The sequence below is a fragment of the Mycteria americana genome (assembly GCF_035582795.1).
Source record: "Mycteria americana isolate JAX WOST 10 ecotype Jacksonville Zoo and Gardens chromosome Z unlocalized genomic scaffold, USCA_MyAme_1.0 Scaffold_18, whole genome shotgun sequence".
In the NCBI taxonomy this organism is placed as follows: domain Eukaryota; kingdom Metazoa; phylum Chordata; class Aves; order Ciconiiformes; family Ciconiidae; genus Mycteria; species Mycteria americana.
Genome location: NW_027445436.1, coordinates 14,829,597 through 14,846,195, shown reverse-complemented (window position 1 = coordinate 14,846,195; position 16,599 = coordinate 14,829,597). Strand labels below are relative to the sequence as shown.

Sequence of the window (16,599 nt, the reverse complement as noted above, 5' to 3'; positions counted from 1 at the left end):
CTCTGAAGACAGCTCGGCCGCCCGCCCCTCCCGGGCCACTGTTACAGTCGGCCGCGGGGCGGGGCCGAGCCGAGCCGGCCCCCAGAGCTCTTTCTCAGTGGAGCTGAGGAACATCCCGTTCACTCCTGCGAGGTCAGCAGTCTGGTGATCTCCCATGTCACGTGGTTAGGGTCACGCTACCGCCCTGCGCAGAACCAGCTACCATTGCTGCGCCTGATGGGGAGGGCACTAGAGACTTGCTTGGTTTGTTCCCTGATGGGTGCCTTTCGTTGTCTAGTTACCCTCCGTATGTGGGGGCGGAACGGCAGGTGCAGAGTTGGCTAATATTGAGCAGCCTTGGCGCGCTACGGTCCCGTCTGCGCAGGCAGTTGGGAGGGCAGCTTAGTTGGGCCTCTGGCTGGTGGGGTCCTGATGTGACCTCTGTGAGGTGAGGTGTGAGATAAGTAGGAGCCGGTGCGTGGTGGGTGTTTGGTGGATGCTTGGCTGTCATAGTGGAGGTGGCGGTGGCGCGGAGTGGTGGATTTATGTGCTTGGAGGAGGGTGAGGCTGGGCGGCTGGAGCAGCGGCGGGTGAGAGCAGCTCGAGCACCATGGTGAGTGGGAGGACAGCTCTTGTATGTGGGCCGGTTGGGGGACTCGGACCTCGCAGGGGCTGGGAGGAGGCTTGTGGCTGCGGGACTGGGTCTCTGGGGATGTAACTCCTCCACTGGGAGGAGGTGGGTGGGTGAGAGGCGCTTATGAATCGCGCTCTCTCTCTTGGCTCCATACTGAGCTGGGGGTAGGGGCCATTTTCGCTCCTCTGCTCTCTTGTGAATTAGGGCTGAGGCTTTGCGCCCTCCCCTGGCCTTTGCTGCAGTAACAACTCTTGGTTTTGGGGATGACTGGAGCAGAGGGGAAGCAAAAAACAAAAAACAACCCCCAACTCTCCCCAATAAAAGTGTTATAGCTGGTCTCTGTTACTAGTACTTGTTGGAGAAATACTGTTCTGTTTTCAGTCTCATAATGACTTTATACCGGTGTGTTCTTATGTCACAGTAGTTATTTTCAAATTTGGTTCTTTCCCAGTTGGAAGTAGACAAAATTGGTTTGGACTCGATGATCTTAAAGGTCTTTTCCAACCTATACGATTCTGTGAAAATTGCTGCATTTTATGATCTGTATCAGGTTTAAGATGCACTTCTCTAAATAGAAACATGCATACCTGTATATATGTATATTCACACCCCATATAGCCAAGAAAGAATAGAGCATTTAATGATTTGAGTTACCTGTTATCTTAAATATATCTAAAAAGCTTTCCCAAATGCTTGCATTAGCATTACTACTAGTTCATTTTCAGAGCTATAGTATATGCTCTGGAAGTATACAAATGCATTGGATTTATGAGAAATCTGGGTTCAGGTGACTTTTTTTAATAGATGTCTTGGCATAGACACAAACTATTGCATCTGGCATAACTCACTGTAAATGAGCTTCTTGTAATACAGACAGAAACAAAGAAGAACGAAGCTTGACTGGTGTAATTGCTACTAATGACATAAGTTTTTTGGCTATCTCTAGTTTAAATAGTGGAGACATGAGTATTTTATGAGCTCACCCCCTTCACTATAAAGATATGTTGAACTCTGTATTTAGGTCTTAATTACAACTTGCAACACCAGGGTTGATTGAGTCCACTTTTAATATACTTGCCAGATATGAGAGATATGGGGCACCCTAGGACTACATTTATACTGGTATAAAATGTGCCTTTTATATGTGCTATTAATAGATATATTTCTGTTCTCTATGGATATAAATGCCAATATGTCATTCTAGCTATAGTGATGCTAGTGTTGTTCAAATGATGAAAGCCTTGCTTAGGGACTACACTTTAGAGTTCTGCTTTAAGTAAAACCAGATTTTTAAAATCAGAATGTCATAATATTTAAATACTTAATGGCCTGATTCTACTTGCATATCTGTTACTTATGTATGTTTAGGAACCTGCAAAGAAATGTGTAGCTGTTGGGTGGTTTGTGGGTTTTTTTTTGTTTGTTTTTTCCTTCCATATATTTTTTTTTCTATAGGGTTTAGAATACTGAATCAAAAGATTTTTCAAATACTTGTACCATTTGTAGGATTCCATGGGTGTTGTCATCGAGCACTGTACTTGAAACTGGCTTTGGAAGGTCGTGGGCAAATAGCTTGTCCATTCAATGTAGAAACTTTTTTTTTTTTTTTTAAAAACCACCAAACAAAACAACCAACACCACCACCCCCCCCCCCCCCCCCCCGAATGCTTATTTCTGTTGCCTGATGGGCTTGAAAAATCAGAACCAATTCTCTTTACTAGTTGCTGGAAGTATGGACAAATAATCCTTGCATGTGATTCCATGATATAAGGAAAATTAAAAGATTATCTGTGATGGTCTACTCTTATGCTGTTTGAAGGCTGTATTCTCCAGTTCCAAATCAAGAGTAGAATAAAATGTTCATCAGTTTCTTTTGTATTAAGAGGTTTATAAATTAAATTATCATCATAATTTGCTAGCTAAACTCTTCCAAGTTATGGCCATCGGGACTCTTCTATGTAGTTATGCTCACAAATTTAAATTCTACACAAACATCCTAACACTACCTAAGGCCATGTTTAGACTGTTCAGCAGAGGTATTAAAGACTATTCTCTCTCTATATTTGGAATGATCTTTGTAATGGCAGAACTTTCTATTTAAAAGGTAAATGTTCTGGAGAGTGATAGCTTCCATAGTTCTTGTTCATGTGTTAATTAGGGAAATATAGGTAACTGGATTTTAAAAACCTTGTAATAATAATATTATTACCTCACCTTGTTTGTTTGGGTTTTTTTTCATTGTCATAGATCAGATTCTTTGGACTAGTACAACTTGTAATTTAATAATACATTTAATATATATTAGCGTTCTGCATAATGGATGTTGTATATTGGTTGCGTCAGTGGTAATGATAGTTGTGATTTTAAAAATGCCTTTGTTCTGGTCATGAGACTTCTACAGCAATAACTTGGTTTGTTTAATAGTCACTAGCAGAGAGCTCTATAATATTTATGCGTAGAGAACCTCAGTGAAAAAAGAAGCAGGACTCTCTTCTTTGGCAATCCCATAAAATATTTTATATGATGTAGTAGCCAATTTTGAATTACATTTGCATTTCAGCCAAGTACCGTCTTGTTTTTCCAAGTGCAGCTTGAGCATGCACATACACATATGGAGGAAAGGTTTTGCATGTAGAAAAGTCCAGTCTAATAGCAAGAGCAATAAGTTGTTACTGATTAAATGGCACTTCAAATATGTTGTATTAATTTAGCTTCTAGACTTCACAAATGCCATTACACTTTTCTGACTGTACCAGATGAGTATTTGTTATATTCTCCTAGAGACCTTGCTGATTGTTGGTAATACAAAAGCTTTTCCATTTCTCACTTGAAAATTCGCAGCCTTTTTAGTATGTGTGCTACTATTAAAAAAAAAAAAGTGCCCTGAATTAACATCTATAGAATACATCTATAGGATACTAGAATGCACTTGTAAAAACAAGATTTTTACACAGGATTTGTTAGATCAGAAAGTAAGTAGTTGGCATTGCATTTCTGAAGGTGAAGTTGTAAATTGGATTCTACTAACTGCTTTTTCAGGCATGCATTTATATTGCTACTGTACCATTCTGAGTAATCCTGGTGCATACAACTGTTGATTTCAGATCAAGGCTGTCATATTGCAGTGGTGAAGATAGTTATTATTAGTGAGGAAGTAGTTTAAAAGTCCTATCTAAAACTAGGTGTTGAATTATTTGCAAGATCTGGGTATGTGATACAGCGAATGTTTAGAGGATGGGGGAAAAACCTGACCTGCTGTATTACAGGTGTGGGAGAATAACCTCAGGCAAAGTAAAATTGAGGAGAGACTAATGTGGTGTCTTGGTATAAGACTATTTGCCTTGGTTATCTTTGCTCTGCATGTTGTTTAAATTGGTTCATGATGTAAAGAAAAATGTCCTTTAGGAAGAAGTACTTCTAAGTTGTGAATTTCTGGCTAGATTCTAAACTCTGTCCTCTAATCTAGAGCGTGTCAAATAGAATATAAAGTGTTGGTAGGTATCAATATCTAATCTGCATTTATGTTCCTGAAATTAGTGCTTGTGGAGCTAAACTGATATTAGTGGTAACAGGAAACCTTAAAAGTGTATAGGAGACTTGATCTAGACAGAGCCTGAATTAAAATTAACCCTGTATTTTGTGGCTGTGTATGAAAAAAAAAAAAAATACTGTGCGTTAAGGGATGTTAAGAGTGGGGCTGCCTCCTTCAGCCACTCTGGCCCAGGACTCCCTCCTGCCTGGCTGCTGGAGCCCAGCCTGGTGTGCTCAGGGACCCAGGGTCTCTGCCCAGGCTGAGAGATGTGGCTGCTGCTTTCCCATTGGCAGGTTCAACCAGTAGTGAAGCTGAGCAGGTAGCCCAGAGACAGACAGACAGACACACATAACAGTGACATGGCTGGTTACACAGACTGCCACAGACAAGACACTACCTTCAGCAGCACCTACATATAGGACTCATGTAAAACATAAGCATAGACAGCCAAGTCCCCTTCCTCCTCTTTGGCTGGTAGAGATAGGAGTTCACTAGTGAAAGCACATGCATGTTTGTGGATCCCTTGAGTACTGGCACAGCTCCTCTGTCTGGTACCCCTACCTGAGTCCTGGGCCCTCTAACTTCACAGGTCCCCTACTTGCCAGCTAGTCCAGCTTGTTGCTTGCTAGCGAGCACACAGCACTCATACACTTGTCCCACAGGCACTCCATGTTCGCAAGTCCTCTGGGCATACCAGTATGGACCTGTGCCAGCCTAATACACCAGCCCAGACCCGAGGTCCCCCCTGCTCGCCAGCTAGTCCAGCTTGAACTTCGCTAGCGAATATGTATGCACACCAGGTTTGGGGAAGATAGACGCTTGCCCTCTGCCCCAGCAGTTGGCATCAGGCATGTGGGCTGTGACCCGTTGTCCTGTTCCAGCCACTGGTGCTGAGCCCCTCACTCTTCTCATGGTGGTCTCCCCCCAGTAGCTGGTTTTCGGGACACACGCACCATTCCTGCCCTGGTGGCTGGAGGCAGAGACCTCCACTCACTTGAGTAGCTGGCACTGAGACCCTCTTTGTTCCAGTAGCTGACACCACAGGCTGTGGGGCAACTACACCCCTGGTCTGACTCCAGTAGTTGGCACCAAATTTCACTCACACACAGGTCTTGCCAGTGGCTGGCACTTGGTCCTTGCAGCACATGTGCACGTGGGATAGAGAGTGAGGTTACGCAGAGAGGTAGTTAGGAAAAGATTTAGTAAGAAGATAGGACAGACTGCAGTGATCAGGCACAGGGCTCAGTCAGACAAGCATACTGATCAGCCTGTTTTAGATGCAACTGTAGTCTAACAGGAGCTGGTGGAAGGCCAGGGCTTATGTAAAGTTGATAAGGGGGATTCAGATGGGAACGTGGAATGTCTAAACAAGAATTACTGCCTTTGGGAGTAAAGCACATCCTGGAGAAATGTGTAAGCTAATTAAGATGTTTTGGGAACCATCTGAAACAACTAGGAAACTATCCTCATTATAACACTAAAAGCCATACCCCTTGAGCTGGAGACCCCCGGCCCAAGCAGAGACCCCCTCACCTTTGAGCATGTGCAGAATATTAAAGTAGCACTGTAGCTTTAAGTTGAAATAAGAGAAATGTAGACCAATAGAAAACTGCTTTGTGTAATTACTTATGCATATAAGTATAAGGCCATTTCAGCGAAGCCTCCGAGGCGAGCAGCTCTGAGGCGGGGGACCGTTGTTGGATCGGCTAAACCACGGCAAAACCGCGCAGGGAAGGGAGGGGAAAAAAAAAAAAAGGGCACGGAGAGAGAGGGCTACCGCAGCCACGCCCCGGCCGCTGAGCAGGAAGGAGGGAGCTCCTGACGAGGGCCCGGCTCTGACTCAGCGTGGGCGGGGACAAGAGTGACGGCGGCAATTCCCTTCCCGTACAAGAGCATCTCCCAGGGAGCTCGAGCGACCAGGAGCCTGGTGACCAGGACGGGCAAAAAGAGTGTGGCGCGTCGGAAGGGCGTGGCGCGACAGTTCGCGCAGGTAGGGCATGTAGGGAAGGTGAAGGCACCTACTAGCTCAAGAGGAACTGTGAAAAGTGAGTTGATTTGGTAGTCCCCATCCTTTCAGAAGAAACTCGGCTATGGTCTTTGCTCGTCAGAAAGCGATGCCCTCTGTGCTCACCAGAGTGGATGTGGCTACCCAGATGGAGCTCCTGGGAAAACATGCAGCTGTCCAGGTCTCAGGCTGCAGGGAGTGCCAGGGCCTCTCACTGCTCATGCATGGCAGCCATGAGGACAGCTGTATGAGGTGTGACCAGGTGGATGATTTGCTCTGCATGGTGGCAGAGCTACGGGAGGAGGTAGAAAGGTTAAGGAGCATCAGGGAGGCTGAGAAAGAGATAAACTGGTGGTGCCATGCTCTGCCTCCCCTGAGACAGGAACAGGAGCAGCAGCAGCCACCAGTAAGAACCCATGATCAAGGGGATCCTGTATCCCCCCCCACACACACCAGGCTGAAGGCAGCAGCTCAAAGGAAAAGAGTGAATGGAGGCGAGTCCACGCTCATGGTGGCAGGTGAATGCCCTCCTTGCCCACCTTGCCCCCCCAGGTGCCTCTGTACAACAGGTATGAGGCCCTGGAGGTGGCAGGCCAGTCAATGGAGGATGGGGATGACAGTCCATCTACACCAGAGGTGTTGCCCAGGTCAGAAGAATGTACCTCTCGTATTAACACCACCTCCGCAAGGAAGAGAAGATGGGTTATAGTTGTGGGTGACTCCCTTCTGAGGGGAACCGAGGGTCCGATATGCCGGATGGACCCTCCTCTTAGGGAAGTCTGCTGCCTCCCTGGGGCCCGGGTGAAGGATGTCACGAGGGTATTCGCTAGCCTGGTATGGCCCTCGGACTATTACCCCCTACTGCTCTTCCATGTGGGGGGCGATGAGGCTGCAACACGAAGTCCTAGGGTGATCAAAGGAGACTTCAGGGCCTTGGGACGGCTAGTAAGGGACTCTGGAGCACAGGTTATTTTCTCCTCTCTCCTTCCAGTTGTGGGCAGCGACACAAGAAGGAACAGAGACACCCAATCTATTAACGCATGGCTCCATGGCTGGTGTCATCGCCACGAATTTGGTTTTTTTGACAACGGGATGGCCTACACAGCACCAGGTTTGCTGGTGTCTGATGGGATTCATCTTTCTCAAAGGGGAAAGAGAATCTTCGCTCAGGATCTTGCGGGGCTCATCGACAGAGCTTTAAACTAGACTCGAAGGGGGAGGGGGATAATATCAGGCTTGCCCATGAGACGCTGAGGGACAACGTGCCACGGTTAGAGGGAGCGGGTGCCAGTGATGGCACTCAGCCTGTGTCTCTGAGATGTGCAGGGTACACTGGGGCACAGTTGAAATAGTACAGAGTTGAGCTAGGGGATACTGAGGCAACGGGAGCCAAGAGGGAAATGCCAGTAAAACGCCTCAAAGCACATAAGGGGTGTTCTTCTATGAAGGAGACATGGACAACGGCCCAGCTGAAGTGCCTCTACACCAATGCACGCAGCATGGGCAACAAGCAGGAGGAGTTGGAAGCCGTTGTACACCAGGAAAACTATGATATGGTGGCCATCACGGAAACATGGTGGGATGACTCGCACAACTGGAGTGCAGCGATGAATGGCTATAAACTCTTCAGGAGGGATAGGCGAGGCAGGAGAGGTGGTGGGGTAGCCCTATACATTAGGGAGTGTCTGGATAGTTTAGAGCTCAATGATGGTGACGATAGGGTGGAGTGTCTATGGGTAAGAATCAGGGGGAAGGCCAACAAGGCAGGTATTGTGGTGGGAGTCTGTTACAGACCCCCCAACCAGGATGAGGAGACAGATGAACTATTCTATAAGCAGCTGGGAGAAGCCTCACGATCGCTAGCCCTTGTTCTTGTGGGGGACTTCAACCTGCCGGATGTCTGCTGGAAATACAATACAGCAGAGGGGAAACAGTCTAGGAGGTTCCTAGAGCATGTGGCAGATAACTTCCTGACACAGCTGGTGAGTGAGCCAACTAGGGAAAGTGCCCCGCTGGACCTCTTGTTCACGAACAGAGAAGGACTTGTGAGCCATGTGATGGTTGGAGGCTGTCTTGGTTAGAGTGATCATGAAATGATAGAGTTTTTGATATGTGGAGAAGTGGTGAGGGGGGTCAGCAGAACTGCCACCTTAGACTTCCGGAGGGCGGACTGTGGCCTGTTTAGGAGACAGGGCTGCCTCCCAGGGGACTCTCTCGACCAAATGGGCAAAGGAGTCCAGGAAGGCTGGACATTCTTTAAGGAGGAAGTCCTAAAGGCACAAGAGCAGGCTGTCCCCAGGTGCCGAAAGACGAGCCAGCAGGGAAGAAGACCGGCCTGGCTGACTAGAGAGCTCTGGCTCGAACTCAGGAGAAAGAGGAGAGTCTACGACCTCTGGAAGAAGGGGCAGGCAACTCAGGAGGACTACAAAGGTGTAGCAAGGCTGTGCAGGGAGAAAATTAGAAGGGCCAAAGCTGAGCTAGAGCTCAGTCTGGCTGCTGCTGTAAAAGACAACAAAAAACACTTCTTCAAAGACATGAGCGGCAAAAGGAGAGCTAAGGAGACAGGGACCAGACTGGAGCCCCCATAATCCAGGGGGAAATGGTGAGTGACCTGCTGCACCACTTAGACACTCACAAGTCTATGGGGCCTGATGAGATCCACCCGAGAGTACTGAAGGAACTGGCAGATGTGCTCACCAAGCCCCTTTCCATCATTTACCAGCAGTCATGGCTATTGGGGAGGTCCCTGCTGACTAGAGATTAGCAAATGTGACACCAATCTTCAAGAAGGGCCGGAAGGAGGACCCAGGGACCTGCAGGCCTGTCAGCCTGACCTCGGTGCCAGGGAAGCTGATGGAGCAGATCATCCTGAGTGCTATCGCACAGCATATAGAGAATAACCAAGGGATCAAGCCTAGCCAGCATGGGTTCAGGAAAGGCAGGTCCTGCTTGACCAACCTGATCTCCTTCTATGACAAGGTGACCCGCCTAGTGGATGAGGGAAAGGCTGTGGATGTTGTCTATCTAGACTTCAGTAAAGCCTTTGACACGGTTTCCCACAGCATTCTCCTGCAGAAACTGGCTGCTCATGGCTTGGATGGGTGTACTCTTCACTGGGTAAAGAACTGGCTGGATGGCCGGGCCCAAAGAGTGGTGGTGAATGGAGTTTACTCCAGTTGGTGGCCGGTCACAAGCGGTGTTCCCCAGGGCTCTGTGTTGGGGCCAGTCCTGTTTAATATCTTTATCAATGATCTGGATGAAGGGATCGAGTGCACCCTCAGTAAGTTTGCAGATGACACCAAGTTGTGTGGGAGTGTTGATTTGCTTGAGGGTAGGAAGGCTCTGCAGAGGGACCTGGACAGGCTGGATCGATGGGCTGGGGCCAATTGTATGAGGTTTAACAAGGCCAAGTGCAAGGTCCTGCACTTGGGCCGCAGCAACCCCATGCAACGCTACAGGCTTGGGGAAGAGTGGCTGGAAAGCTGCTTGGCAGAGAAGGACCTGGGGGTGTTGGTTGACAGCCGCCTGAATATGAGCCAGCAGTGTGCCCAGGTGGCCAAGAAAGCCAATGGCATCCTGGCTTGTATCAAAAATAGTGTGGCCAGCAGGACTAGGGAAGTGATTGTGCCCCTGTACTCGGCACTGGTGAGGCTGCACCTCAAATACTGTGTTCACTTTTGGGCCCCCCACTACAAGAGAGACATTGAGGTGCTGGAGCATGTCCAGGGAATGGCAACGAAGCTGGTGAAGGGTCTGGAGCAGAAGTCTTATGAGGAGCGGCTGAGGGAGCTGGGATTGTTTAGCCTGGAGAAAAGGAGGCTGAGGGGAGACCTTATTGCTCTCTCCAACTACCTGAAAGGAGGTTGTAGAGAGGTGGGGGTCGGTCTCTTCTCCCAGGTAACAAGTGATAGGATGAGAGGAAATGGCCTCAAGTTGCGCCAGGGGAGGTTTAGACTGGATATTAGGAAATTTTTCTTCACCGAGAGGGTTATCAATCATTGGAACAGGCTGCCCAGGGAACTGGTTGAGTTGCTATCCCTGGAGGTATTTAAAGGATGTTTGGATGAGGTGCTTAGAGACATGGTATAGTGGTGGTCTTGGCAGTGTTAGGTTTACGGTTGGACTCAATGATCTTAAAGGTCTTTTCCAACCTATACGATTCTGTGATAACTAGACTGTATAAATACCGTACCTCTATGACTGAACTTTGTGTTAGCTTTGTGGAGCTACCACCTAGTACCCATCTCTGCACAGACATGAAATAAAATACCTCTGCCCTGTGTGTATATTTGTGTCTTGCACACCGGCTAAATGACTTCACGCTTGTGGGATAACAGAACTAGCCCCTTTTATAACCTTTTGTGTTTACCCCCCTTCTTTGTTCCTCCCTGCTTCTCCTTCCCCTGCACGTTCCCTTATCAGCTGGCATAGTTCCACTGATGCCCCTCTCCAAAATCCCGGACCCTCAGGTTTGCATCCTTATCAGTTACAAAGTCCCAGGTTTGCCTGAAGTTTCTTGATAGCCCATCAGTTAGTGTGACTGACTAGATTTGTTTCTTGTTATTTTTTTGTTAATGCTAATTTGTCAGGTTTTATGTCTCTTTGTTTGTCCCCCTCCCTTCCCTTATCCTCCCAACTGAAAAAGAAAACTTTCTCGCATTCCATACATCCTTACCAGTTAGTGTGACTAACCAGGTTTGTTCTAATCACAACCTTCCTTAACATGTGTTGGTCTTTATGTTCTTGTTTATGGCTCCTTTGGCCAGATACCCTTAAAGGAGCAGACACTGTCCTTCCACATACCCTTATACTATGTTCTAGTGTTGTAATGTTGTGGCTTAACACCAGCTGGCAACTAAGCACCACACAGCTGCTTGCTCACTCCCCCCCCCCCCCCCCCCCCCCCCCTCCAGTGGGATGGGGGAGAGAATCAGAAGAGTAAAAGTGAGAAAACTCGTGGGTGGAGATAAGGACAGTTTAATAGGGAAAGCAAAAGCTGCACATGCAAGCACAGCAAGGAATTCATTCACTGCTTCCCATGGGCAGGCAGGTGTTCAGCCATTTCCAGGAAAGCAGGGCTCCATCATGCGTAATAGTTACTTGGGAAGACAAACGCCATCACTCTGAACGTCCCCCCTTTTCCTTCTTCCCCCAGCTTTATATGCTGAGCATCATATGGTGTGGAATATCCCTTTGGTCAGTTGGGGTCAGCTGTCCCAGCTGTGTCCCCTCCCAACTTCTTGTGCACCCCCAGCCTACTTGCTGGTGGGGTGGTGTGAGAAGCAGAAAAGGCCTTGACTGTGTGTAGGTACTGCTCAGCAAGAACAAAAACATCAGTGTGTTATCAACACTGTTTTCAGCACAAACCCAAAACGTAGCCCCATACTATCTACTGTGAAGAAAATTAACTCTATCCCAGGCAAAACCAGCACACGTGGATGCAGTTTTAAATAGTCTGTTGAATTGTAAGCATTTTAGCTGAGCTGTTGAACCTGCTATGTTGTGTGAAAACTAACTGCCTTGATTTTGCACAATTTTGCCTCCTGTTAGTTGTCTTGAAAGCACATCTTTTACTTAAAAATGCAAAACCCTAGGAGTAATTGGAGAGAAAACACTGGCACCTGTTTAGGTGTTTTTTCTAAAGAAATATTAATGTAGCTTTATGCTGAGATAATGAACTCTAAGGATTAAGGCTTAGTAAGCAAGCTAGGTTGAGGGGCAGTGGTTTGTCTCCCTGTTAAAGGAGAAGCCACTGCCTGAGCATTCACACACCATTCAGTGAGTTGCACAGACACCACCTGAGACTTTAACTGCTAGGACCAGAGTCCCTTCGCAGCAGGCAGCTCCACTGAGCTGACGGGATGCCCCTTTTCGACTCCTTGCTCACACACACACATTCACTCTCGGATGCTTCCTCTCCTCTCTGGCTTGACCCTAGGTTTCCCGAAGCAGAGTCTCTGATATGATGTATGCCAGATGAATTTATTGATTGGTACAGTGGTGAAAACAGCTCGAGCTGGGTGCCTCTGGAGAGTGACCCAGAACAAAGAAATCCCTGGGTAATTATACCCTTACAATCTAAATTCTCCTCTCCTCAGGAGACAGTTAGGACCAATAGTAGTATCGGTGTCTGGGGTATTCCCATTCTTCATTGGGCCCTTTCATTGTCTCTAGGCAGGCTGATTCTTCTCTTATCTCTACGACTGCAGCTTCTGCTAAGGTTGAAGCCTCCTTATCTTTCTGGTTTGCACTGGTTTTGGGTGTCTTCCTTCATGTAGCCAAGTAAAAGTTCAGTGTATGGTCAGTGAATCCAGGTGAAAGTTCACAGCTTGTGGCCTAAGGCTTCAACAAGCGTTGATACTGATGCTATGTATTGGATTCTGTTTGGGCTAGAAAGGGACTACTACAACATCCCACTGGATGGAAATAGGCTCATCATATGAGATGGTCAGAATAAACATGCATGGCTTTTTTTGGTATTTAAAATGTATCAAATATATTATACAGGCAACTTTATTAATAACACTTTATTTCATTCTAAGTACACTTCCCTTTAGCTAGATAATTGCTTTGGGTAGTCTAATGCACATGACAAGATGACAAGAATCCCTAACAAAGATGTAGTAATTCAAATGATGCATAGAGCTTTCAAGCCTGATCTTCGTAGAATCATAGAATAGCCCAGGTTGGAAGGGACCTTGAAAGATCATCTGGTCCCACCTTTTGTTGAAAAGGGAGCCTGGATGAGATTATCTAGCACCCTGTCCAATCACATCTTGAAAACCTCCAGTGATGGGGACTCTACCACATCCCTGGGGAGGTTGTTCCAGTCATAGATTGTTCTCACTGTAAAATACTTCTTTCTTATATCGAGATGAAACCTCTCCCAGTGCAACTTGTACTCGTTGCCCCTTGTCTTCTTCATGTGACTCCTTGTGAAGAGAGCCTCTGTTCTCTTTGTAGCCGCCCTTTAAGTACTGGAATAGTTTGATGAGGTGTCCCCGCCCCCTGAGCCTTCCCTTCTCCAGGGAGAAAAGACGTAACTAACTCCTTCAGTCTTTCCTCACAGGGCAGATTCTCCAGCCCTTTGATCATCTTTGTGGCCCTCCTTTGGACCCTCTCCAGCCTGTCTGCGTCTTTCTTGAATTGTGGGGACCAGAACTGGACACTGTACTCCAGGTGCGGCCTGACAAGCACTGAGTAGGGTGGGATGATCACATCTCTATCTCTGCTGGTAATGCCCCTGCGGATGCAGCCCAGGATCCGATTTGCCCCCATTGCTGCAGCAGCGCACTGCTGACTCATGTTCAGCTTGTCCACCAGGACCCCCAGGTCCCTTTCAGCAAGGCTGCTCCCCAGCCACACAGGTCCTAGCCTGTACTGGGCTCTTTGGTTATGTTGTCCCAGGTGCAGGACTTTGCACTTGTCTTTGTTAAACTTCATACTGTTCTTGCTGTCCCACTCTTCCAGCCTGTCCAGGTCTCTCTGTAAGATAGCTCTCCCTTCTGAGGTGTCCACCTCACCACCCATTTTGGTGTCATCAGCAAACTTGGTGAGGGTGCTTTCAATCCCATCATCCAGATCATTTATGAAGATGTCGAACAGCGTGGGGCCCAGTATTGATCCCTGGGGGACCCCACTTGTGACAGTCTGCCAGCCTGAGTAAAAACCATTGATCGCCACCCTCTGAGTGCGACCTGTTAGCCAATTTCCAACCCATCTCGCAGACCACCCATCCAGTCTGTATCTTGCCAGTTGTCCAGGAGAAGGCTGTGGGAAAGTGTCGAATGCTTTGCTGAAGTCCAGGTAAACAACATCCACTGTTCTCCCTATGCCAACAGAAGATGTTATTTTGTTTTAGAAGGTGATCAGGTTACTCTGGCTTTTCCCAATCACCTGCTTCATTTGGTTTGTGATAGTTTCTAGGAGGACTTGTTCCACTACTTTCCCAGGGACTGAAGTAAGACTAATGGGCCTGTAGTTTCCTGGGTCCTCTTTTGGGCACTTGTAGATGGGTATGACATTTGCCCTCTTCCAGTCATTAGGGATGTCCCTTGATCTCCATGATTTTTCAAAGATTATAGATAGTGGCCTTGAAACTACGTCAGCCACTTCTCTTTAACACCCTGGTGTGGATTCTCTCTGGGCCTATAGATTTATGTGGGTTGAGCCCTTGCAAGAAGCTGCAGACCAGCCCTCCCTCCATTACTGGTGGGTCAACATGTGTGTTGTCGTAGCTACTTGATCCTGTGATGTGGGGTCCAGCTACGCCAGTCGAGACAGAGGCAAATAAGGTATTGAGAACCTCTGCCTTGTCAGCATTATTAGGGACTAGTTTCCCTGCCCTGTTTAGGAATGGGCCTATGTCTTCCCTGTGCTTCTGCTTACTGCTCACGTACCTGAAGAACCCCTTCTTCTTGTTCTTGACATTTCTGGCCAATTTCAGTTCTAGCTGAGCCATAGCCTTCCTGACTGCATGCCCTAGCAAGGTTCTTGTAGTCCTCGATGGCTATTTGGCCGCCTTTCCATAGCCAGTAGGCTGCTTTTTTCTTTTAAGGACATCCAACTGCTCATTGTTAAGCCAGGGTGGTCTCTTGTTCTGCCTTCTTCTTTTCCACTTGTAGGGGATTGTGGTGGGTTGACCAAGCCACTATCACTGCTCCCTCCTCAGCAGGACAGGGGGAGAAAATAAGATGAAAAACTCGTCGGTCGAGATAAAGGCAGTTTAATAAACCAAAAGCGAAGGCCGCATGTGGAAGCATAGCAAAGCAAAAAGTTTTATTATCTACTTCCCATCAGCAGGTGATGTCCAGCCACTTCCTGGGAAGTAGGGCCTAAGTACAGGTAGAGGTTGCTTTGCAAGACAAATGCCTTAATAACGAATGCCCCCCTTCCTCCTTTCTCTTAGCTTTTATTGCCAAGCATGATGTCATATGGTATGGAATATCTCTTTGGTCAGTTTGGGTCAGCTGTCTTGGCTACATCCCCTCCCAAGATCTTGCCCACCCCCAGCCTACTGGCCTTGGGGGGGGGGTGTTGGGGAGACAGCCTCGATGCCAAAACATTGGTGTGTTATCAACACAGTTCTAGCTACAAATACAGAGCATAGCACCATGAGGGTTGCTATGGGGAAAGTGAATTCCATCCCAGCCAGACCCAATACAGAAGTGTAATTCTGAACTTTAGAAGTACAAAGGGATATATTTTGTCTTTAAGATATTGTTAGTAATTAGCAATATCCAAAGATTGATGTTTAAGAATAAATAGGCATATAAACATTCTTATGCCACTGCTTAAATGTGGTGTTTTGTGTGCTGATTGAAAATGTGCATATGCTCCTTTTCATGAGAGAGTATTTTGAAAAACAGATCAGTTTAAAAAAACATAAGTTATTTATTTGTTTGATCTTTGGTGCTTTTTAACTTGCATATTTTGGTAAATTTCACTTGTATGTCTACATTTGTGGGGTTTTTTTTGTTCTTGTGATGTTTTAAGCATGAAAAAGTTGCATGTAAATAGAAAGCTGAAATTTCAAGTCATAAATGCAAATTTTATAAATTATTGTTAATTCCTAGTAGCTTTGTGCAGTGTCAGCTGTTAAGTCATGTCAGAATTGAAGAGACCACCAAAAGCAAGATCCTAATCAGTGATGTAATTTTAAGATATAATGTCTTGTGAAATGTCATGCCATCATGTGGCTTAACATCTGTTAAATGGAGAAGCTTTTGTACTATCTGACAGCTCAAATACATATGTTACTATCCTTGTGGTTTGGCAATGCCTTTTCTTTTTGGATTATTACAGCAAGTTCCAGGGGATTTCTGGAAAACTGATGCAGTATTGTTTTTTCTTCCCCTGCAGTATAAAAAGAACCAAAAATATTACCCCTACTATATGAAGGTGTTTTTAAAATGTTGTGGGTTTTTTTTTTTTAAATTAGAAGTACTTCAGTGCCTTTTTTTTAAACACACTGACTTGTTATTAACTTATTCTTCTGCAGGGTGTGATAGGTGTACAGCTGGTGGTTACCATGGTAATGGCTAGTGTCATACAGAAGATAACACCTCACTACTCCTTTGCCCGTTGGCTTCTCTGTAGTGGCAGGTAAGATAAGAAAAAGTTGCTGCACTGTGTTTGAATATGGTAACACAATAACGCATTAGAGTAGAAACAGTAAAGTGAACTAATTTAAATAACACTTATTTTGAAAAATAATTCATCTGCTATTCTTGAATTTTAGCAAAACTATAGTATTGTGACACTGGACTTACAGGCTCAAAGTATAAGACAGTGTTGCTGTAAAAGAACAGACTTAAGTTTGTTGCTTTAATCGTATCAGTCAAAGTTAGCTGCCGTCCAGCTCTTTTTAAAGGCATAAGCCACATCTTAATATTAAAAAGCTAAATTGAATACAAGACACTGCAAGAACAGAAGGATTTTTTTTTTCTC

At 46.3% G+C, this 16,599-nt stretch overlaps 1 protein-coding gene across 5 annotated transcripts in view; it reads left to right on the top strand.

Annotated features, from left to right (window-relative positions):
• Nucleotides 1–211: 211 nt before the first annotated feature.
• The window catches only part of LOC142402915 (transmembrane protein 161B-like), a 61,392-nt gene continuing 45,004 nt past the window's right edge, over nt 212–16,599 (top strand). For 2 of the 5 annotated variants that reach the window (XM_075488879.1, XM_075488875.1), the window contains exons 1-2: nt 214–592; nt 16,151–16,254. In XM_075488879.1, coding sequence (XP_075344994.1) covers nt 590–592; nt 16,151–16,254 — 107 coding nt within the window. In that variant the 5' untranslated portion in view covers nt 214–589. Of the gene's footprint in view, nt 593–16,150; nt 16,255–16,599 lie in introns of all 5 variants that reach the window. The other 3 variants (XM_075488878.1, XM_075488877.1, XM_075488876.1) reach the window with 3 other exon arrangements.